Source organism: Vidua chalybeata, chromosome 2, assembly GCF_026979565.1.
Source record: "Vidua chalybeata isolate OUT-0048 chromosome 2, bVidCha1 merged haplotype, whole genome shotgun sequence".
NCBI lineage: Eukaryota > Metazoa > Chordata > Aves > Passeriformes > Viduidae > Vidua > Vidua chalybeata.
Window position 1 is genome coordinate 7,415,840 of NC_071531.1, and position 24,716 is coordinate 7,440,555.

General features: G+C 36.4%; 1 protein-coding gene across 10 annotated transcripts in view; it reads left to right on the forward strand.

Moving 5' to 3' along the window:
- Window positions 1–24,716, forward strand: part of CASK (calcium/calmodulin dependent serine protein kinase) — a 187,283-nt gene that overhangs the window by 154,402 nt on the left and 8,165 nt on the right. For 2 of the 10 annotated variants that reach the window (XM_053936058.1, XM_053936061.1), the window contains 11 exons: window positions 219–297; window positions 2,515–2,600; window positions 3,643–3,711; window positions 9,200–9,268; window positions 10,645–10,680; window positions 13,420–13,616; window positions 14,855–14,970; window positions 19,766–19,846; window positions 19,943–20,023; window positions 21,485–21,687; window positions 23,494–23,577. In XM_053936058.1, the coding sequence (XP_053792033.1) occupies window positions 219–297; window positions 2,515–2,600; window positions 3,643–3,711; window positions 9,200–9,268; window positions 10,645–10,680; window positions 13,420–13,616; window positions 14,855–14,970; window positions 19,766–19,846; window positions 19,943–20,023; window positions 21,485–21,687; window positions 23,494–23,577 (1,101 nt within the window). The remainder of the gene's footprint in view (window positions 1–218; window positions 298–2,514; window positions 2,601–3,642; window positions 3,712–9,199; window positions 9,269–10,644; window positions 10,681–13,419; window positions 13,617–14,854; window positions 14,971–19,765; window positions 19,847–19,942; window positions 20,024–21,484; window positions 21,688–23,493; window positions 23,578–24,716) is intronic. The other 8 variants (XM_053936064.1, XM_053936066.1, XM_053936059.1 and 5 more) reach the window with 7 other exon arrangements.

The window sequence follows — 24,716 nt, forward strand, 5'->3', positions numbered from 1 at the left end:
TCCTTGTATACTCATATGTTGAAGTATTGCATCCTCACTTATAAATAGTATCTGGTTTTATTGCTCATCTTGAAGTGAGTGACAAAGATTTTATTTTAATCTTGAAATATATACCCTGTCTTCAAGCTTTCAGGAAATATGACTACTCTTAACCACTCAAGAATCACAGTGCTTAATATTTTATTTTAAAAGTATAAACATTTCTTTTTTTTTTCTAGGGAATCACTTTAAAAATGAATGAGCTGAACCACTGCATTGTGGCAAGAATTATGCACGGAGGAATGATTCACCGGCAAGGTAATCACATCTCATGAAGAGTTTTGTCCTCAAACAGAGTTATTTGAGGTCCTTTTGTACAAACTGTGTACATTTTCCTGATTGTGACTGCTACTATTCCATAGCAGTGTCCCTCTGTGCCTGCGTGGACTCCTGCTAACTGCTTTAGTTACCTTCCAGTTGTAGATTTCTGCCAATTTTGAGGTGAGGGGCCACTGTGTTTCATTTAGGTCTTAATTATGATAATTGCTGTCTTACTAGTGAGTATAGCTCATCAAGAGATGGAAACACCAATAATTTCTGGAGCTGTGCTTATTTAATTCTCTGTTTAAAAATAAATCCTTACACAAGTAGCGGTACTTTCCCTTGCAAAAATGAAAGAGCTTTGTCCACACAGTTCTTGAGGATCTTTATATTTTTGGTGTTGAGAATCACAAAAATAAGGTTTAAAATAAAAATATTATTTGTGCCTAGATTCTAAATCTTATTTTCAGTTTTCACTAACACAACAAATCCTGCAAACATGCTTTTTTTTTTCTCATCCCCAGTCTTCTCCTTTTTGTCATTTTGTGCTCAGATCAGATGTCCAGAAGTAACTGGGTTTTGTCCTGCTTTAAACAAATTTTTAAAATTTTCTTAATTTCTCAGACCAGAGTTCTCTCTAGCCTTGTGTTCCATTTCAAAGGAAGCTAGGAACAGGTAATTTGGAAGACAAAACATATATTCACTTTGTCCGACTGATATGGTAAAATCTGTCAGGAAGCAGGGAAAGACAAAAGTTTTAATACAAGCAAAGATGCAATTCAGAGAGAATTCTGTCTTTGGAGGACATTCTGAACTGAAATTTATTTGGCTTCTGAAAATGAGTTTTTAAAGGAGATTGCTCTAAGATTCACAGGAGCAAGGTTTTCTTCCAACTGTGCTTAGGTAGTGGTGATGTTCTGCAGAATATTGCTTAACATTACTGTGTTCCATAATGGGGCTAATAAAACTTTTAAAACCTTGCTAAAACTGGGTAAAATATCCAACTGTGCCCATTACAACTCTTCTTTTTAATTATACAGTATCTTTTATTTCTAAAGATTTGGGAAATTTAACTTATTCTCCATGTGCTTCATCTAGCTAAGGTAGTGCTTCTGCACTTGAAAATGAGCTTTACTTCAGTGGTTCTGCAGTATAGTCATCTATTTTTTTTAATGCTTCTAATTCTCTTAGTGCTCTAGATACTTCTTAGCTTCACTGCTTCATTCAGCATACCTGTATTGAGAATATTTTTACTGAATAAAATAACACAAGTGTCATTTCACAGTGATCTCAAGCACCATCTTCGAATCCTATTGATAGGGCCTATGCCTTGAATTGGTTTTGGGGAGTGTTAGGTTGTTTTTCTCTGCTGTCTCTTTTTGCTGTATGGAAAACTGCCAGGCAGTATCAGCAGTGTCTGGATAATAAATCTGCTGTGAGGGTTACAGGAACTGTATAATTTCAGGTCCAGCAATATTAAACACAAACTCTGCAATTCCCAGTCACAAAATTGTAGCTGCTGTGAAGCTGTCTCCTGTCTCTAGGCCAACTCTGTCTAGTCCTGGTGATTGAAATTGTTCTTATTCCAAAGGTGGCAGAGTTGAAATGGGAAGAAAGGCTTTTAAAGATTCCATCTACTCGCACCTTCCAGAGAATTCAGTAAAAATGAACCACCAGTGTCAGTCATTTAAAATTGTCTGTCTGTTGTTGACATGTCTGCCAAATGTCCATTCTTTATTCACAGTTTTTATGTATACTTCTCCTTACAGTCATGAGCATAACAATATTCACTTCTGTCAGAGTGACAGAAATGGGAAATGATGCAGAAAAGGGGATTTTATTTGATACAGGGATGTTACTGAATCTGATTCTCAGTCTAATATGTAATTCCATCACTTTTATGTTTTGAATAGTATCAGAGCATCTTTATAGTATTCCAGGCCATATGGTGGTTTTGATTTAATATTGTTGTTTAGTAATAAAAACATATTTTTCCTGTTCACTGAGAAGATGCCTGGGCATCTCTTGCTGTGTATTCACTACACTCTGTAAGACAGATTTGTTACTCACACAAAGTCCTTTTCTGAATCTAGCAAAAAAATATTTTAATGTTGTTTTCTGTTCATGCCTTTGTATGAATATTAGTGCTGTGTTCTAATTATTTCAATTTATAAAACGTGTCCTGAGGTGATTGTGTGTTTGTTGACTCTGCAGGTACGCTACATGTAGGGGATGAAATCAGAGAAATAAACGGAATCAGTGTGGCAAATCAAACTGTAGAACAACTACAAAAAATGCTTGTAAGTGCCTGAAGTCTTCTCCATAGCCTCTATAAAAGTGCCTGTCTTATTTAGTCAAAACTTTTGTGTAAATGTGTTCTAACTTCCCCTTTTTCTTGTGTTCTTGATAAACTACCTGTCTATGCAACAAAAAGTCCTTTCAGTTTATAACAGTTGGGCTCACAGTTACTGAAGCTAAAAATTTAAAAAACATTACTTAGTCTGTCTTTTTCCAGGAAAACTCCACCTTTGACCTTGCTGGTAGAGTCTGTTTGATATTTCCATAACACTTGTTAATTTTTCTGCATGCAACACTAACCTTGACATCTTGGATGGTATCACTAATCCTAGACAAGCTTCAAGGGAAATAGAATTTTTTTGGGGTCACAGTAAGCCAGCCAAAGAGAGAAAGGAGAGAAACTCCGAGATCTCTTGAAGTGATCTGCTCACATTTCTGCCCAGATAGAGTCCTGCAGTTGTCAGCCACGTGGTATTCAAGAGTATTCAGATTGCCTTTTAAGAAAATATGTTGTCACAATCTGCTGCTGTTCTGGAGTTACTACTTGTTATAAATATTCTTATACAATAGTAAATGCAAAGTGGCAGACCCCATGTCCTGTTTTGATGAAAGACTGTTTTGGAAATTCCTACCTTCAGGACAGTAAAATGCAGCTTTCCAGAAACTGAATACAGTTTTGCTATTTAACATGTATGATGAAAGGGAAGAAAATGCCACTTTGGTAGAAAAGACTGTAGATGACAAGAATTATAGCTACAAAGAAAAGGTTGACATGGAAGAAACCTACACATCTCTGAATCTCTCACATAAAAATACAATTCTGGATTCTAGGCATTCAAAATCTGGTCAGGTGAACAAACAGGTAATGCATGTTCATCCTTTAGTTTAATGAGGACTATTTGAATGTTTGTTCATAGGTGATATGACAACTTACCCATGGCATTTTAGCTTTTCATACTTAGACTCTGATGTTTTCCTTTCTAACATTGACAATTTGGAGATTTTCTTTTCAGTGTTAGTCTCAAAGTGCTTCTTTTTTCACAGAGGGAAATGCGTGGAAGTATTACCTTCAAGATTGTGCCAAGTTACCGCACACAATCCTCATCCTGTGAGGTAATGAATTTAATGAGCCATCCCCTTTCTTCCCCAGTCCTGTAACTAACTGCCTGCTGATGGCTGAATGTTCCTGCTTTCTGGGAAGTTGTTTCTGCCTGTCCTGTTAGATCGCACACCAATTTTACAACAAAGATAACGGAACACGAGTAGGTCTCACCTACCTACTCAGCCCTGCCTTCATATTCATCTCATCAGCACCTTAACTAACTCTTTACAGCCTATTAAATAAAAAAAATAGGAAAGGGGATCCTCAACTCATGCCTTTAAGAAGCCCCTTTAAAATATGACCATTTAAACTCATACTTCAGTAAGTCTATTGAGGTTCCCAAGCTGAGGAGCAATCCTCCTCTTTTTTAGGCTTTAAACATTATATTGCTGCTTTGGGCTGTTAAGGGTTAATTGAAAAACCTGTTTCTGTATAACCCTGTTGAGGAAAATTTGTGATGGTCGTGTGTAACAGTTACATGTGGCTTAATACTATGTTTCCATGAAGAAATGGTCTTTGTCACTATGGAAGAAAAACAGATTTCGAGTTGTTGCTGAACTAGAAACTTGGTATTACAGCTTTTGCACAGCAACCTTTAATTCCCTTCTGCTCACAAAGTTGCATTCCAGATTGCAACTGAAGGGAATTAAATTGTCTTAAATGGCTACTTGAGAGCCCCTGTTCAGTGTGAGTTTACAGATGGCATTTGCAGCGTGTGGATGGTGCCAATCTCTCCGAGCCACGCGCTTAACTGCGCAAACAGCTCCCGAATTAGAGCTCCCCGAGTGAAATCACAACCCCTGCTGAAGTCAAGCACCTTATCTTAATTAGAGCTGTGATTTCACCCTAATTGTTCCTATGGCTCAGCAGATGCGAGAATACACAGAAACTGCTATTGTGGTTGTCAGAACAATCTGTTTTGCAAGGGAAAAATTACTGCTTTTTGGTTGCCTTCGGTATTTCTAGTAGAATTCAACAAAAACTAAAAGGTTTTAGAGGTAGAAGGTTTGACAGATTTTCACCTATGAGGCCAATTTTCTTAAAATAAATATGAAACCAAAAGTTTTTCATGAAAGGCAGAGGCTGTTAAAAAAATTGCAGCATGCTGACAAATTCATGTATTGACTTCTGTGCTGCAAAGAGGAGTAATAATAAAAGATACCTCACTTCCCAATATTGAAATACAGAAACTGATGAAACTGCAGACTTGCTGAGAAGACAATTATTTAGGAAATCTCAGCATACAGCTTTAATTTAATACTATTAGTTGTCATTTTAGTACTAGCAGGTAATTTCTTTTCTTTAGCTTTGTGTCCTCAGGCTTTTCATGACTATTTATTTCACAGAAGAATGGAAAATAGACTCTTACATTCCTTTGGAAAAAAAATGGCTAAACTAGAAATGTGTGATCAAAGAGAAAAAGAAATCCTGTCTAATTATCCCATTTTGTAGCATTTAGCATTCATTAAGTCAGAGATGGTTGAGTCCTTTCCACCTGCTCTGCTACACTAAGGCTTTGGCTTGATTTTCATCAGTTACAGGTGTACACAAAAGCCCCAGTGTTCTTAAATCATCTTTTAAAGCATCACTAATCCTTTGGTACACAGAGAATTTTGTTCACAGAATTTTTCAGGAAGGTGATTCAGAAAATGAATCAAATCCTTAATCACTGATAAAAGGCTAAAAATCAATGTTGACTGTCATTACTAACACAGAAATCTTGCTTCTCATGCCCTCCAACAGGATAAATAGAGTGATATTGGGACTTCACTAGTATAATCTTCCTAGTTAAGGTATTTTTGGCAACATTTCAGTCTGTGTTTGATTCCCCCTTCCTTCAGTCATGGACTGGTGCTCATGTAGTGTAGTTTTATGAGAAGAGGAATATAAAACAGAATTGAGGACTGGGAGCTTTGAGGCTCCTACCGGGATCACATCATTGGATTGCAAGACATCCTGTTAATCTTGAATAAGAAAAAACTACGTATTAGGAGAATCAGAGATGATGTGCCTTTTATTTACCATCCTAGGCCTTCACAAAGGTGAGGGGGGCATGGAATGTTTCTTTTTTATTAACTGGGATGTGAATTTCACTTGCCATATTTGTCTTCTATTACAGTCATTTAAAATAAGTGTTATTTTCTAAATATTGAGCCATTTCTGCATATATATATATATATAGGGAAGTCTTTTTCCTACACTATATGATTTAGGGTCACTAGGCATTTTGCAAAATCTCAGCTGAAAAATTTCAGGTTTTTTAGGCATTTGTGGCTTTTCCTGCACTCATGCCCTCCATTCAGTTACCAGACCTTCTATTTCATGGAGCAGACCTTGCTTTAAGACATAATACTTTTGAATTCCCTTGTGTACAAATTGGATCAGCTGATCTGGTGTGAGGTGACCTGTTTAGTCACTGGCATGGCAAATGACCTGAGTTAACTCACATATTTAGATAACAGGGGGGCAGGGTGTTGTTCTCTTCATCAGATACCAGGAAAATTGCAGATTTACATAAACATGAACTTATGTAACTATTGCAACACATCCTTCTTATGGCTGATGGCTGTGGACACTGTCTGTGTGTTTCAGTTTTATTCCAGTGAGTAAGCATTTTGCTCTGGCTACATTTACATTCTTTCTTTGTACTGACACAACACTCAAAGTAACTTTTTATAGTGTCAGATATGTGAGAATGGTAAGAGAAGTACTTTTTTTCCTCTTCTTTTTTCTTTAAACAAAAAAAAAAATCCTTATAAACATTCTTTATGTTTCATACTGCCTTTGTGAATCTCTTGTTTCATTAGGAAGAAAAGCCTTTATACATATGAGATTTTAGAAGCCTGGTGGTAATCACCACGGATTTTTTTTCCTTTATCTTTCATGGTTTCCATTAGTGCTCAAACATCAGGAGTTTTTATTGTCTTAAACCTTTTTTAAATTTGTATTAAAAATACTGACAGACATGTTAAAGTATTTTCAGAATTTTGGAAAGTCTGTCTGGTTTTGTTGGAGGTTTTGCTGGTTTTCTTGTTTGAGCTTTTTCTTTTATATCTGGCAACAATATCGTTGATCCACCTGTTGTGTCAGTATCTAATTTGATCAGGTCATATTTATTAGACATCATTTAGTTCTTCTGTATAGGTTTGCATCTCAAATACATTAGTTTATCATTCATAAACCACACCTAAAAATAGGGAATCAACAGGAAGCTGAGTTTGCCATCATTTGGAAATAATTGTGGTTGTTTCCTCTGAGGCTCTGGCTCTGTGGTTCTTCAGCTGAAGAGTGATGACCCCAAAGATATTTGTGTTTTTTGTCTTGGGGCTGGAGAAGGCTGGGAAGTCCAGACAGTTGAGTTTACTAAAATGTAATTATAACAACCTTTCTACATTACTCAGAATCATTGGATCCTCCAAGTGTTTTTTTGCCCCTATTCCCAGGAAAAGGAGGGCTTGTACAGATTTACTGGAGAAACAAACTCATAACCAAAACTGAATTCTTCCAGGCCAGTCCTAAGCAGCCCTGTTATTCTGCAAGGATCTCTGTGCTCATTGATTTGTCTCATTAGATTGTTCATAATACAGTTTTTCTCCTAACTTTTGAGTCTGGTATTTTTTGAAAGACTTGTCCCTAGAAAATTAAGAGTCTAAATGCCTTTGAATTTCTGACAGAACAGCCTAATTATGTAAAACTCATACATAAAAAAATGTCTCTTGACTCACATGTTAGATTATTTCTGACAGTACTGAAATCACCAATAGCACTGAAAATGTATATTTTCTTCAGTATGTTATGATGAACATTTGCTTTGAATAATATGCTGTCTTGTGTTGGGAACTGTTGGAGGAATACAAATCAAAACATTCTCAAACCAAGAAAATTTCCTTCAAAGGCAGAATCCTTCAAGACAGTCCAGAAATAGTGGCATTCTCTAAACTTGTTTTTCTCCAAATGATTTGGGTGCTTGCATCAGTTTCCAAAGCCTTCCCTTGCTCCCTTGCTAAACCATCACTGACAATAGATCATAACAAACCATATTAAAGAAAAAAAAGTTTAAATTTCTTTTTCACTTCTTGAAAGTGAGAAAATAGCAGAAACGGAGTTGCAGAGCCAGCATAAAATCTCTTTATAAAGCAAGGAAGTTACTGCCTTTTTGAAAAAAGTTCTTCTGGTTACAATTTGATAAAGGTGATGCTGATAATCCATACACAAAAGGGAAAAAAAAGAATACTGAATCCTTTAGGCTTTTCAAATTTTTTTGTATTTTTAATTTTTTAAAATATATTTTTCACTAATGAATGGTTTATTTGCTCTCATTTGAATATTTTAAACTTGTGTTGGAGTGATTTTGTAATTAGAATTTAGAGCTGATTTCCCCCAGTCCATGACACATTGCAAATACTTGTGGAAGGCAAGTTTTGTTCCTTGTATGTAGCATTAATCCCTGATTAGTGTTGCATGAACAGTTTAGCTCCAGGTTTTTCATTATTCACAAAAGATACTTATATTGATAAAATATGACAGGGTTAACTTGGTTTGCCTAGAAAACTGTTTTAGCCCTTTTTCTCTGCTGTCCTTGATGTTACACAAAATGACCAGAGATTCCTAAGCTGACCTTTGACATGGAATATTATATTCCAGAATTCCTGTGAGGGTAAAAGGGATTTTTTTTTTTTTTTTACAGTGTATGAGTGGATTATTTTATTTTCAGAAGAGATGGCTCAATTATCTGACCTCACGGAATTAAGCACTATGCAGTCAAAATGGCATGTGAAAAAGATTGCTCTGAAAAACCCAAAAGAAATTCCTGTTCTCCTTCCTGTAGAATTTCCCAGTGTGCTCCCTGTGTCTGCTGTCTCTGCACTGAAGTCTAGGGCCACACTGGTAGTGTGGGTCAAGGGAATTGGCTTTTTTTAAAGTCCTATATTTTGGCAAGGTTTGATACTTTCAAGCCCATAAGAATGTTGGAGGAAACCCCTCATTTGTCCTTTAAAATGGATGGGAGAAAATCCAGCTTTCTCCTCAGGTCCCAGCCTCAGTGTCTGTGAGGCACTGCAGGGAGATGCATCTTGCTGAATAGAGACTGACAACCACCAGAAAGCTGGAAAAATATTCAGAAACATCTTTAAAACAGGATATGGGCCTCATTCTGTTCCAAGTACTGTTCAGAGTGTAACTTCCAGGTACTTTAACCAAGACTGGTGTATGATGAGGACTGGTAGCGTTGTCAGCCACGTGAGATCTCTGAAGTCCCAGTTATTAAAAAGCTGAAGGCAACATAAAAATAGTTATTACCTCAGATAAATCAAAATGTCAAACCTGAATCCCAAGCTGTGGAAAAGCTTTTCAGCTTTACAGAGTTTGTAGTGTGGAAACTTTCACAAATGAAGCAGCTTAGCAAATGGTTATAAGGCTGTGGATGTAACTGTTCTTTGAAATATTTCTGTGTTCCTGTGATAGTTTTGTGTTGTTAATGAACCTTGTGTCTTATTTCAGAGAGATTCCCCCTCTACATCCAGACAGTCCCCCGCTAATGGTCATAGCAGCACTAACAATTCTGTTTCGGTAAGATTTCCAGTTCCACACAGAGAAAGTGTGAAAGTTTTGTTGGTGCTCATCTGCCATTACTGTTATACTTATCGTGTGGTCAGTGGAAAATTTTGTCCTGCTGAGAGAACCCAGGTTATTGCATATGTAACTCCCCATTTTATTTTCTTTTTTTTTTTTTTAAGGGCTTTTTCCAACATGTTCTTCTCATTAAAAGCCATACAGTGAATTAAATGTTAATAACTGTATTGTGACACTTCAGTCATCCTTAAACCATTGTCAGCACTTTCCTCAAAACTGAGCATAGGTTTAAGTGGAAGCTTTTATTTCCATCCTGAACTTCAGAAGCAGAGTTTGAAGGAAGAGAGTAACTGTGCAGTTGGTATCCCAAGACATTTTAGATTCTTTTTTTTTTTAAGTTTTGTGTTTGAGAGCCCTCTGGAACGTGTACTGGTTTCCGCTATCTGAGTTAAGGAATTGGTGTGCTCTCTGCTGTCGTGGTACGTGCACATACTGTGTGAAACATGAGCCTTGCCTGGATATGGAAAGCAAAAGGAAGTGGCTTTAAGCTGCACTACAAACCAAGCTGTTACCATCACATCTTTAACACAAAGTACTTCTGTTTTGTATGTGTTCAGGTAGAAAGGTGCTGTCGATCTCCTGTTCTTCCTAAAGCACATTGGTGTTAAAATTCGTGTTGTTTATCATTTGTTGTTGTTTGGACCAATGTAGTAACTACACACAAGTTTCTTCAGTGAGTGCTGTCAATATCATGAGTTCATGGGACTAGCTAAAAACAAACAAAAAAAAACCCAAAACCAAGTAACTATTTCTTTAACTATTGATAAAAATTGCAACTTAGACATTATTTGCCACAAGGTAAAGTGCTTATTAATTAGTAGAATGAAAAATAATTACGTGAATGAAAAATTCAGGACGTTTTTGTGAATTAAATTTATAACATGAAAGTAGTTATAATCTTAATTCTCAGCACAACTGATCACATTATACATTTTTAATCATAGGTTTTTTAACATTTATAATAGCCTCTCTCTTTTAAAAGCAAAACTTGATACTTAAATGGAAAAGGCATTCACATAATGAGCCTCTTTCACTTGGTGGTGCTTTTGTGTTGAAGATGCTGAATTATTTATTAAAAAGCACATTCTCTATCTGCTTAAACTTTTTACCTGCTTTCTTCAGCTTGCTGCTAAACAGCCTGGGTTTGATTTTTCTTTAAGAAAAAAGTTATTTCTAAACATGGGTCAATGCTTTATACTTTTGTCTAACTTACCATTTGACTGTAATGTAGTATGAATCACTAACAAACAGTGTTATGTACCCTTAAAAAGTAAAATGAAAATTTCTTCTCCTGGGTTGACTTTATTCTGCAGGACTTGCCATCGACAACACAACCAAAAGGACGACAGGTGAATAGATATCCTCCCTGGGAATTTTTGTAAACTTAGCTGCTAGCAAACATCCCTGCTTACCTTTTCCCCACTCATATTCTGTGTGTGCTGGACTAAAGCATTTAAGCTTGAAAAATTTGTTCCATTTTTTTTCATTTTTCTTTTAACCCATTTGTTTGTAGCTAATTCAAATTTTTTTTTTCATATGTCCACATGTGTGAGAGTTACAAATTCACTGAGAATTTAACTGGAGATGTTGATTTAGTTCAGAATGCATTAATAGACTTCCTGTTGTGCAGTGACCTGTTCAGGTTTTAATCTTAGAGGAAAGCTCAAATTTCTATTTTAGCTGGAATGGAGACATGTAGGGCAGGTGTCTAAAACTCTAAAATATTTTGCCGACAAAGATCATAAAGCTTGAGTTTATCTGAAACTAGTTATTAACATTAACAAAGTTTTTCAAAGAAAAACATTAAGGATAGTTTCTGTTAAGGCTTGATGAATCTGGTCTCTTAAAATTTCAGTCCTTAGTCCCATTTTCAATAGCCTCCATTAACTTTGTTACCTTGACCTGGTGGTTGTGCAAGTCAGCACAGACCAAAGAAAGATCTTCCCTCTCCAGAAAATTCCAAGAAAGCATGTGGGGCTTCTCAGAGGATTCCCTATCTTTCTTTTTGCAGTTTTAAGAATTTTTGTTCTTTTTCAGCAGCCTCCAAGTGAGCACATACCATCAACTGATTTGTGATTCATCTCCAGTAACAGCTCCAGTTATTTATAATCTTTCCAGAATCTACCTCTGAATTTTTAACTGTGTACTCAGCCTCCTTCTCTGCCAGGAATTTTCATAATAGCTCTTGCAATTCCATTCAAGAAGTCAATCAGCAACATTAACTCTTATCTTTGAGAATCTTTTTATACTGCTGTCTGATTTGGCTGGAACTTCTGTTACAAGAATGGTTTGCTCTTACTTCACTTCCCATTTTTAAAGCTCTCTATGGTTCTTTCAGCTTTCCATTTTCTTCTGAAGCTGCCTGAATGTAAACCTGGAGAGGCTCCATGAAACACCTTCCAGACATTTATATTAGGTTTTCATTTGGCCCTCATGGGTTTTTTTTCCCAGAAGAAGAAACTTTGTTCAAGGCAATATCAAAATAATGGTGTTTCTCTTACTCACACCATTTATAATTACCTGTTTTTTTCCCATTGAACCAGCATATTTTTCTTGTCATCCTTGAAAACAATGAGGGCTTGGTTAATAGATATATTTTTATGTGTCAGGAAGTCTGTAATGTTCCATGAGCTGCCAGTATATGGTGGGTAATGGCTCAAACTGCAGTAGGGGCTTGAAAAGCAGGGAAGTTTCTAGATAGTAAAAATAGTGCTGATGTTTTTAGACCTATATGAATAAGCTTCAGGCAAAATAAGGGATTGGCTCAATATTGATTACTTCATGAAAAACAAATTACTAAGTAAACATAATTGGTTTCAAAATATCCTATTTCTCAAGTAATTAAAATAAGTTGGGTTGCTTTTTTAAACTCAGTGCACAGCAGAGCAAGGGTCAGATTTAATGTATTAAAAGTTGAGTTCTATATTGGTCTTGTCATCTGATGCTCTCACTGCAAACCAATAAAAATACATCAGATACAAGAGAAAAGTGATTAGCCATTTTAAGTTAATTTATTCATATGTCAAGGTGCAGATTGGATTACTTTTTTAAGTGCCATGAATAGTGCTAACACTGCATAGTTACAGCTATTACTGGAGCAGAATTTGAGCAGAGTTGAAAAATGATTGTTACAGTTTTTAAGAAGAATGATAGTTTGCAATGTAATTGTTGGGGATTTTTAGATCTAGTCTATTTTTAGTAAGAAAAGCAGCAGTATGTGTATACAGGGCTGGCTGAGATGCTGCAGGGTGATGTTTGACACTCATGAACTGTAGAAATTACCCATCTAGGGCATGACACTTAATTTTGATTTTAAGATCCTTGGGTTCATCAGGGCTCCAATTAGCAGCCAAAACTGGGTATCACTTTTATTTTTATTTTCTAGGGTTGAGACCTCAATAACACACAAGGAAAGTATTGGTATAATCTTTTAAATTGTGAAGTCAGAGTCTGGATTCTTTCTCTTCATGTTCCTTAGAGAATAATGTGCTCAAATCATGAGTTTTATTTACACAGGAGCAGACTTTTACTAAAAAACCCATACAGAGAATTTCCACATTCCTCCTGAGTAACACTGTGATAGGTACAATACAGGACTTCCTAAAAAAATATTTTTTTAATGTCTTAAATCTTAAAAATTCTCATTCTAAAGACCACTAATAAAGCCAAAGTCCTTTATAGTGTCCAGTAAGGTTTCCTGTCACAGAAAGTTTTAAAACATACCATGGGACTTCAGTTGGATACATTACAGATTGAGTTGTAAGGTGCTGGCTTGTGTTCTGGAATGATTTGTGATAGTTAATAACTGTTTGAGGGACTCCGTGAGTTTATTACATTTTTGCTGTTCAGGTTCCATAGAATGTAGAAAACATGAGCTTTTGAAATAGCATCATATGTCTCTGTCATTTGCTGGAGGGGGCATTTTCATTTTCAACTATCACTTTTGCTTTGGCACCTTCCTTTTTTGTTTCTTTCTTTGCTTGTTGCAACCAATATGTGTAGCTGCATTCACAGATCAGATTTTCACCTGTTACTCTGAATAGCAGTGATGATACTGCAGTGTCTCTTATAAACTCTTTTTTTCCTAGATCTATGTAAGAGCACAATTTGAATATGATCCAGCAAAGGATGACCTCATTCCTTGCAAAGAAGCTGGCATCAGATTCCGAGTTGGTGATATTATCCAAATCATTAGCAAAGATGATCATAACTGGTGGCAGGGTAAACTTGAGAACTCCAAAAATGGTACTGCAGGTCTTATTCCTTCTCCTGAACTTCAGGAATGGTATGACTTAAGTTTTCTATAAAAATTAACTTAATTTTGATTTTATTTCTGTCTTTCATACTTTTCATTGTTGTATATCTAAGCTTTGAATTCTTTTATCTTTTTCTTCCTTGTTTTTTTCCTAAGTCTGTATATTGTGTGGTTTTGATTTTTTTCTCATGTATGCATAGCAGTAAGGGTTATATGCAATTTTGTTTGTGTGATTACATTAAAAAAATTAATTCCTGTGTTAGTAAACATTGTGCTTTCTGGTATACTGTAGGAAAGTAGGATTGAAGATGGCTACATGCAAATTGGTTATATAAGAGGGTCAAATTAATTTCTCTTTCAGCTGCTAATCAGGGGTTTCATTAGTACTGTTTTCATGCAAGTGCTGCAGGAATAGGGTTTTAGCAAGTTGTCAAACAAAAAGGTCATTGAGGGACTTTTAGGGTTTTCTTTCCTTTTCATTTTTCATATGAATGTCAAAAAGCAGAACAAAATCACAGTGCCTATGGCAAGGTCAGTGAAGAGCAGTGGCCCTGAACAATGCAGAGTCTTTAAACAGCCTCTTGCAGGAGCTGTTTAGAAAACATTTAAAATGTGTCAGCACAAATTCTAGCAAGCGAGTCCTGGGTCTTGGAAGGTGTGGCCATAACTCAGTAAAATTTAGATAATCTAGCCCAAAACAACTTCATACAGGCTTTGCTGTGTAAAAGAGCTAGAGTTGTGCACTGCTCCTGTGTCTCCTGGGCTGGGTAAGGGAGATTTGCCAGGAGAGAGACAGAAGCAGCCAAGACCTTTAGTTCCATCTCCTGAGCTGTGTGCAAGCCCTGATGTAAGGGAGCACAGGTGCACATTGCAGTAGGGTCCCTTGCAGTGCTTCACCCTAGGGATCAACTTCCAGAGTCCCCCAGCACAGCACCACTTGCTCTGGAGTGATTTAGACCATGGTGGTCTTTCCAGACCTTGTGCTCTGCCATTCTGATCTGCTGCAGAGTGGTCTGGATTCACTCCAGCAGCAGCTGCCTTTCCTCCCATGTTCACTTCATCTGGGAGCTTCCATCATCTACCTCTAAGAAAATATTCTTACATCAAAATATCCATGTATATATGTTCTTTGAAGTCATAAAAAAGGTTTTTAAAAGTTTACTGTACTTGTTTTCTATAAAAAAGTCATGCTTTTCTAATTCATTCTGTGCAGCTTTTTAAAGATCCTTGATTGCAGCAGAAAATGTTTTTTCTCCTCCTTATGTCAGGCGAGTTGCTTGTATTGCCATGGAGAAGACCAAACAGGAGCAACAGGCCAGCTGTACTTGGTTTGGAAAGAAAAAAAAGCAGTACAAAGACAAATACTTGGCAAAGCACAATGCAGGTATGAACAAAAAAATGCAGGTATCTGTAACAGGTTACATTTTTTGCAGTTTAAGCCTTGCCATTAATTGTTTAGCTGGCACTATTGTATAATATAAACCTAATGAGTTAATTAGGAAAATAAAAGTAAAATTCTAATTACACCAACATTATTCTGCTTGTTCTTTGCTATTTAAGCATGGAGCTTAGTCAGTGAGAGGCAAGCTGCCACAAAAGCAGTGCATCATAGTATGTCCTCATAGAGGCTTAGATTGTTTGGGGATTTATGTTTAAAGCAGCATTAGAAACAAACAGGATATTATTTTTGCAACCTATATAACTGTAATGTGCTCTACAAAAGACTGTTCTGTGGCATCCTTGTTAATATGTATTTATAGTTACAGATTACATATGTGAAAACACCATGAAAGAGCATTTTTGTTGAAGTGCTACAGCTGGAAGTGGAATAAGAGCCATTGCATAGTCAGTGTGTTATTTCCAGTTACCAAATAGAACCAGCTGTGGAGGTTTATCCTCCTTGCAGTGATTTCTGCCTGAATCCTGAGTTTGGGGCTTCTGTTTAGACTGCTGAAAAAATGAATTGTTTTAGAAAATTTTAGAAGTGTAGAGTAAGAGATCCTTGTCAAGCAAAATTCATTCGTTTTAGTGGTAAAGAAGACAGACCCCATCATTTATGAGCTGAATTTGCTTCTTTTCTTCTTTTAATATAAAATACTTAATGTGCTGAAACTGCTTTTCAACACTTTTCTGTTGCTCCTGCTTTGGTAGCACATTCTGTAATGCTTATGTTGTTGTGGTCTCCTGAGAGACTTGCAGAGGTTTTTATTAGAATCAGAATAGATACCTGTCCAAGCAGTGTAATGAAAGTATCCTATATTACATTCATTTCTGGGGGATTTTTTCAGTTGCATTCTTGAATGCACTAATTAAACATTATAAATCCATGTTTTCATGTATTTCTCTTTACCTGCGCAATGTGTGCAGTATCAGAGCTCATAATGTGTCACTATTACAGAATATGTGTTTCCTTAAAAGTAATTTGGCAGTAAATTCTAAGAAAGCCTAAATTCTAAGACAGTAATTGTTGTTTATACTCTTTAAATTCACTGTTGCATTTAAGATGTTCACAGGTGAATATAAAACTATTTGTTACCCTGAAAGCTCTCACAAGCAGAGACTGAAAGCTTTAAGTAGGTTCCTTCCTTTTGCTGCTGTAACACCCTGCTTGTTCTAATGTTTCCCCCTCAAGTAGCACTCAACCACATTTTAATAATTATAACAAAAGCTGTTGAGAGTAAACTGGATTTTATGAGCCAAAGCTTTTCACAGTACTGATATCAATTGCTCCCAGCACACATTCCCACAGCCTTGCTCCTCCCTTCACTTGTGGCCATGCTGTGAGCTGGATCAAGAACAACCCAAAAAAACATGGATATTTTTTTCTTTAGGGCAGATACATTTCTTAATGCATTTCTCAGTGCAAATACAAAACTAAAAATGTCCATGTGAGTAAGCAGGGCCTGCCACAAGGGAGTGAGCTAAAGGAAAGACAGCCAGGGAAGGAGGAGGAGCAGGCAGTGCTGTAGGAGCAGAGCTAGCTCAAAGATTTTCTATCATTTAAATTCCTGAAAGGAATGTAGACTTTGCAGCATTAACATAGGGGGACATTTCAGAGTAGGTTGATGGCATTTTGCTTCACACAGTTCATCTGCCTTCACCAGCAGTGTTACATCTTTATTTGCTTTATATCAGAGCAGGTGTTTGTCAAGAATTAGAAATACCATTAGAAATAATTAAAAATTATTACAATGACCATAAAAGAAACTGTTCCCTTCAGAATACAGCTTCCCCTTTCCCCTAAGTCAAAAAGTTAATGTAAGCACAGATTGAAATGAAGACTTCTTGTAGAAATGTTATTGATCTTCAGTCCCTGAGGTACTGAAGGTAATGCCAGTAATATTCCAGGGAATGACACCAAATATAGGATATTCAATATATGAATATTATGAGTTGCTTTGGTGCTCATGTGAGTTCAGGTTTAACTGAGGTGGCACTGAATTCACATTCTTTGAAGTGCTCTGTCACATCCAGGATTGTTGGTCAGAAATATGGCAACACTGGCCCTTGCAACCTTTCAGTGCTTCTGTTTCAGAATAAAAAACAGATCTTTTCTTCTGCTGGATCCAAAACAAGTATAATCATGGTCAAAATGTTGCTCTTACAGGAAGGTAGAATTTATTTCTCTTATATCCTAGTGTAAAATGAAATAAATTGATCAGCAGTGTGTAATCTGTTTGGACTTGTGTGTTATTTTTCTCTTAGGGGTGAGACTGAGCTGGGGTGCTGAGAAATGACCCAGTAAAATAATTCTTAGTCAACTCAGATTTGTGTGGCCAGCTGATGATTTGAGAGCTGGTGTGGTATATTGGGATATTACTGGAAGTAGAAATGAGTTTATTCTGCAAATCAGATGTAGTTTATTAGGTAAACAGGAGATTATTTCAGTTACTTTTTAGAATTAGAAGCAAATACATTCTCCTTTGCAAGAAAAATGCAATCCTGTTGTTCTTTCCTCCATACTTCATATTAGAGTATTAGGCAATTTCATTATCATATGTTTTATCAGTATAAAGTTAGTTTTAAACCAAAGCCCACAGAAAAAATGAAATATCTTTTCCATTATTAGATTTCACTGACATTTTTATAAATGCTCTAGAGATATGCTGCCGTGATATCCAGATACATCTTTCATTTATTTTGCTGAAAAGTTATTGCAGGGCTTCAGAAAAGAGCAGAACAGACCAGAACTATGCTCCATATTATGCATAATGTAGAAAATTGCCAAGCTTTTATAAAATACGTTTATCATTTCTTAATGTGATTTATTTGCCTTGTGTTTAGACTATTGCATGATAAAGTTTATTTTGTGCATATACTTTTTATTTTACTAATATATTACAAGCCATATCTCAATGACCCCTGTACATTTTTCATGCTGTCTTACTCCCAATGGCCTCTGTGCATGTAAGTAACCTGTCAAGTGACAATGCCTCTTTATTTGCTTCTTACTGTTTCCTTTCAAGAACTCCTTTTCTTTTATCAGCTAGTAACACAGAAGCATTGAAGTTCAGTCTTTTAAGTGTGCCCTGTATTCCTCCTATCTTTGTATATTAAGAAATGAATCATTTTTCTTTTGCATTTGAGAACCCCACAATCATTAGTTAAATCCATGTAGACTGAGACACATCTTCTCCATGTTACTACGTTGTGATGAAGGCATTAATATGTGTCATTTCTGGTGTTTGTTCCTGTTGTTTGTATCTAACATAACGTGGTTTTGTTCAAGAAGAAAATAAAGGATTGATTTCTTTTTTAATTATAATTTTTCAATGGAAAAATACTCTTGCAGGCTTAGGTGGTTAGCATGGTGAAGCTTTTTAGTGTGTTGTAGATCATTATTATGAAATTAATTACTAATTTGTTTAAATACTGTGAAGTTGCAAAAAGGACAAGAGTAAGAGTTCTGCTGTGGAAAGAAAAATATGACTAAATTCTTGTTTGTAGTATTTGGGGAAAGGTTGAAAGAGATTCTTCTTTAGGATGAAATTCAAAATGCTTCAAATGGACTAGGAAGTTTTCATATCTGTATCTTTTCAATACCTTAAAGAGTTGGGTGTGTCAATTGGCGGATTTGTAGTTTCACCAAATCGAAGCCGTTGGACTTTCTCAGGTGAAAAGACTGCCACAAATTGAAAAACTGAGAGATGTCCACACTGATCCTAAAATATGGATTGGCTGTAGCTGAGGTGGATACACCACTTAACACTTGGAAACACTCAGAGAGAGATTCCATAGTTTGGAGTTCCATAGGATGGAGTCTCTCCTGCCTCCTTTTCATAGCGTGCAGAAATACAGAACTGAAAACTCTTGTTCTTTGTTCTGCTCCACAATTGCTGGTTGCTGCAATCTTTACAAATATAAATAACTGCCTCCTGGCTGCTTCTGTCATTAGAATTCAGCAGGAGTTACCAGAGATGATGTGTTACTGAGCACAGGAGGAATAAGCTGTTATTAATGAACAAAACTTGATTTGCCAATCACTATATTCCCTGGCAATTGATGACAGATTGATGGGCATGATGGAATTCATCCAATTTCAACTGCAGTTGAAATGATATCTGAAATAATACTTTTACAATTTTTCCCTAAATATGGTGGAGGTTCTTTTCTGTAATGCCATCACTTTTCATCAGAATTCTTCATCTTGTCACAAGTTTTAAAAGCATGTCAGTTTAATTAGCACGTGTGTTTAAAGAGAACTCTAATTACAAGTAAATGGTGTGGTTTGAAAGAATAAATACCACAAAGTATTAACACTGTGCATTTCTCATAGATCTTGTTAAAACATTATTAGGAAAGTATCCCTATCTTCAGTGTAAATAGATGTTCTCATATTGTATTCATGTCGGTCACTGTCCACAAATTTTTCTTTAGTACTGCTATTTCTTAGGAATGCAAATGTGAATGGCATGCTGTTCTAGCTGATTTTTGTGGTCTGCTGAACACTGCATGAAAGGACATGCAAACTTTGCTGAGCATCTCAGTAGTTTTGTTACTGCTCTTAACAGTTTTTTAAATGAACACTCTTGTTAAAATTGCATAAGGAATGAATGGTTTTATTTTCCATAACATGTTACTTTGTATTATAAGTCTAAATCTTGATTATAGCAGAATTAGTTGTCACCCTTCATATTCCTTTTTTTTCTTATTCTTTGGGCCTTTCTTTTGTGTTTTAGTGTTTGATCAATTAGATCTCGTCACATATGAAGAAGTAGTAAAGCTGCCAGCATTCAAAAGGAAAACGCTAGTCCTACTAGGTAATTTTCAGTTATTTTTCTGAACATAGTATCATAGCTTTGAAGCCTTTCTGGTGGTGGAATATTTCTAAATTATTTTTTTGTGTTGCGGTTCAGGTGCCCATGGTGTTGGAAGAAGACACATAAAAAACACACTCATCACAAAACACCCGGACAGATTTGCTTACCCCATTCCTCGTAAGTAGCAGGGTTCAATGTGCTGCAGAATTGTTTGTGCCCTCCTTGACAGCACCCCCCTTGTTCTACTGCCTGTGTTCAGCTCAGCTGAGACAAATCCTGCCTTGAAGCAGGGAGCTGTGTAGGGCTGGGTGTGGTTCTTTTGCTTTTTCAAAGGGCAGGGTGGAAAGTAACACCACTTTTGCATCAGATGTTCCTTATTATTCACAAAACTTCTTGTTAGACATACTTCTCTCTACCCCAAATGTTTGTTAATTTAAAATGAAAGATAAAAGATTTCTCATTTTTAACTGTGTATAATTCCCATGAGAAGAAATATGAGCTGGATTTCGAAGGAACCTGTAGTGTTTTAATTAGTTCACACGGCCAAGTCGTAAGGACTGGTATTGTACTAAAATAGGTCCAAGTTTCCAGAGGTGACACTAAGTAAGAGAAAACACAATTAATTTCACTGCTTACCAGTGGGTTGTTACAAAGAGCACAGAGCTGTTTTCCCTTCATGACAATCTATCAATGCCCTGCAGGAACTGCAGATCCCATTACATGGTCTCTTGGAGATGCATCATTTTTCCTCAAGCTAAGCACACCAAAACAAGAGCATCCAGCACCTACCTGTCCACTCTATTTCAGACTGACCTCAGAAATGCCCTACATGGCTCACAAGTGACACTTGTTTAATTTTCTTCACAGAAACTAGTGATTTTATTTGCAGATGCTTTTAAAATGGGCTCACCTATACCATGGTGAACATGCCTTAGGTTGCCTGCATTAGTTTCCTCCTCTGTGGTTCCTGCACTGAAATTGTTTCACTGATTCTATAACACTAAAATGCATTTTCTGCATCCCTTTACAAAACCATGGTGTAATAGGTAGCTTTTGAGACGGGCCTTAAATTGGATGAGGAGTTTGGAAGAATGCTTTATGAAGAAATTACCTGCGGACTGAAAACCAGATCAAAAATATCAGGTCACATACAATGGCAGTTAATTCTAAAGATTAGTAGGCCATACTTCTCTTACCACATAAGTCTGTAGAAGCAATATCCAAAAAGTATGTTATCCCTGAGTAGCTTTTACCTCTCTTGACCACAGGTAATCAGGTTTTTAAACTGCTTCTTAGTATTATCCTTTTCACAGTCATAAAAACCTCATAAAAACTTATATTAAAAAAAAAAAAAAAGGAAATGTTTTTAGGACAGAAGAGGATTTAGGAGAAATATGAGCATCTTAAGTTCAGTAGACCCTAGGGACTCTACTGCTGCTTTTCCCAACACATATCCCTCAAACTCCTGCTTTTCCCAGTGCCTGTCATTCTGACTGCCTCATACTTCATTGCTCTACATGTGATTTGACAGGTTCAGTTCAGTGAATAAGTACTGATAAACAAAAAAAAAAAAAAAAAAAAAAGAAGCCATGCATAACCTTAATATTGCTTCTGTACTAAAGTATTTTGTATTTTCAGACACAACCAGACCTCCAAAGAAAGATGAAGAAAATGGCAAAAATTACTACTTTGTATCACATGACCAAATGATGCAGGATATATCAAACAATGAATATTTGGAATATGGCAGCCATGAGGATGCAATGTATGGGACAAAACTGGAAACAATACGAAAGATCCATGAGCAGGGACTAATTGCAATACTTGATGTAGAACCTCAGGTAACTAATTAGAAGTGTATAAAAATGGGATTCATCACAAATCCTTCAACCTTGTTTCATTGAAATGTTTTTATTGATTGCACACTAGGTAAGTGCTGCTTAAAGTGATGTGAAACAAAAGTCCTTGGACCACCAGGATATCAGTCTGTGGAATTCCAGTAATCATATGGTTAGAAGGACACAGAGGAGAAAGAAAAATCAGGCTCTCAAGAAACACTAATAGTTTATTTATTCATTGTAGAAAATCTGTGGAATATTCTGATACATTTCCTTTGAAACATCTGTGTACTCATTACTTTCAATTCACAGGGATCTGTTTATATATTTTGTAAAGTGAAACAACATGAATATAGACGATTGTCATGTTTATATTATTCTAGCAGACGGAAGGAAATGGGAGGGAGGACAAAATTGTGACCAGCGTTATCTACTTAAATTTGCTGAGTTGTTTCTTCTTTGTGAATGGATTCAGGAAGTTCAAATTTTTCTAAGAATTTCACAACAGAAATGAGATATCTGACTAAATTATTTAATACAGTTAAGAGTACAACAATGTGGTGGTGTTCTTCAAAACAAAATCCCACATTTAACAGCGTTCAGGGAGAGCAGCATTTATAATTAGTTCAAATGGAGCAGCTGTTAGCAGCAAACTCTCTAGATAAACTTTTTCAATATGCATCATTCAAGAGCTCAGAATTCTCAGAATAGATTCTCAGAAGAGATTTTAATCTTTGTTAGAATATATTTACATTTGGCAGCAGCTGCCTTTGCCACATTTCCTCCAGCTTGTGTCCAGCAAGCCAATTTGCTAACCAGCATCCATCTCAGCTCATTGAGGCCAACCTGTTTGTGGATTTATTCCTGGCTGTCTTACACCACTTGCCTGTTCTCCCTCGGGCACTCTTATGGGTTTTCTTACATTTCAATTATGGGGTTTGTCTCTTGCTTGGAGCAGGTTGGCAGAGGTGATTCCTGTTGGTGGCAGCAGAGATGAAAACCTTTCAGCTCAAGGAAAGGGTGGATTATGGGGGCTTTGTTTTGTTGGTTTCTCTAAAAAGAAAAAGCTTTGGAGAAGACAGGAAATCGAAAGAGCAAAACCAGAGTGACCTTTAGCAGCCTGACTTTATCTTGTCCATCCCTCTGAGTTCAGCTGAGGTGCTTAACCCACTGTCCTGCACTTCAGTCCAGCCCAGATCTGTGACAGTGTCACATATGGCAGCTCTGTGTCACTCAGTTCATTAAGGCAACTCTTTAATGAGAACTCTTTTGCACAGATTTGGTTCAGGAGATTGGAGCTGTATTTACTGCATTTAGTGCTATGCTCAATTTTTAAACACTTCAAACATCACATCACAAAACCTCTCACATCACATTTTCATCTTTTTAAAAAATAATTTATAATAATAAAATTTATAGTCTAATCAATATTCTGAAACACAGTTGGCTCTTTTCCCTATTTATAGCATAACTGATTTTTTTTCCATGGCATTTCATCAGTCAGTTTAAATATAAACAATTTCACACTCTTTGAGACTGTATGGGGAGAGGTACTCTGAAAATTGTAAAGCTTTTACTGTCTCATAAACTCCCTTTAATTAAGGATAAATACATGTTTTGACCACCAAAAATATAAAATAATAGAAAAAGATAGGTGTCTGTATTACTAAGGTCTTGACTTCAATTCAGTTAAAAACAAATCCAGCATTGGTAGATCATGAATTTATGTCTTTTGCTTGTATGACTAAACTTACTTCATATTGATTGTTGGAGGTTTCCTCTAAAGTATCTGATTTTTTTTTCCCTTAGGCATTGAAGGTCCTGAGAACTGCAGAGTTTGCTCCTTTTGTTGTTTTTATTGCTGCACCTACGATTACCCCAGGCATTAATGAGGTATGGCACGTTGCAATCTGATGTCCTGGCAGAGACAGAATTAAGGATGAGATTCAAATGTGCAAATCAGACTCTTCAATTGTTTCCTTGTCTGTAAATGAAGAGGCAGAAAAATAATTGAATAACAGCTTTATTAAGTTGATTGGCATACATTTATTGTTTATAATAAAACCAACCATTCAAAATGTGGGCTTCAAGAGGAAGGATCCATGTGCTGTATGATCAAAGTACATATTCTTATATTTCATTCCCTGCTCCAGCTCAGAAATCCATTTCCAAATCATTGGCACAAATTACTCAATTGTATATTGCAGTGCCAGCACTGATCCCACCTTTAGCTTTAGCATTTTCCCTGCACAGCAAATATGTATCAGAAATAGGCTTGTTCATTTTGACAGCTGTCCTCTAAGAATTGGAATCTTTGACCCAAGGCGTAATTGCTTGTGGAATGATGCTAAGTATTCATGGAGGTCCACAGCATACATTTCCTACTTAGTTTGTACAGAGTATCTGCTCTGCAGATTGCTGCTGATTTCAAGGATACCAAGCAATTCTGGATTTAGCTGACACTAACACAAACTCCATTTTCACAAACACTTAATTTGCTCAGTCTTCCTTAAACCATGATATTAAAGTATTTAATCTGTTGGATTTGATCATGAATCTGTTCCAAATATCCTAGATGTCTCTTTGATCATCAAAACACAAAGTCAGAAGCTGTGTCACTACAGCAGGTTTCTATAGAAATGTAATTACAATATTATAAGCATGAAGCTATGGCATCACTGCATAGGCTTGCAGGAAAGGAAGGAGCAAGACAAGCATATTTAAATGCAAATAACCTGAATGATTATTCAAATCAAAAGTGGAAAGTGAAGAATTTTGGCCTCAGGCTGGAATTTTACTGACAGCTGAGGCTTTCTGCTACTTCACTATGATGCTTTAGTGAGCTACTCCAGTTCTAAATTGGAGTTTTGTCAATTTTTAAGCACCAGTGCTAGAACAAGCAGTGAAAGAGGGACAGGAGGGGGAAGATGGCTCAAGAGTGTAAGAACCAAGATCCCTCAGCACAGCACAACTTGCCACTTAGTGAAGTGACACTTCATGTAACTGCTGGTGTGATGCTGTGAATCAGTACA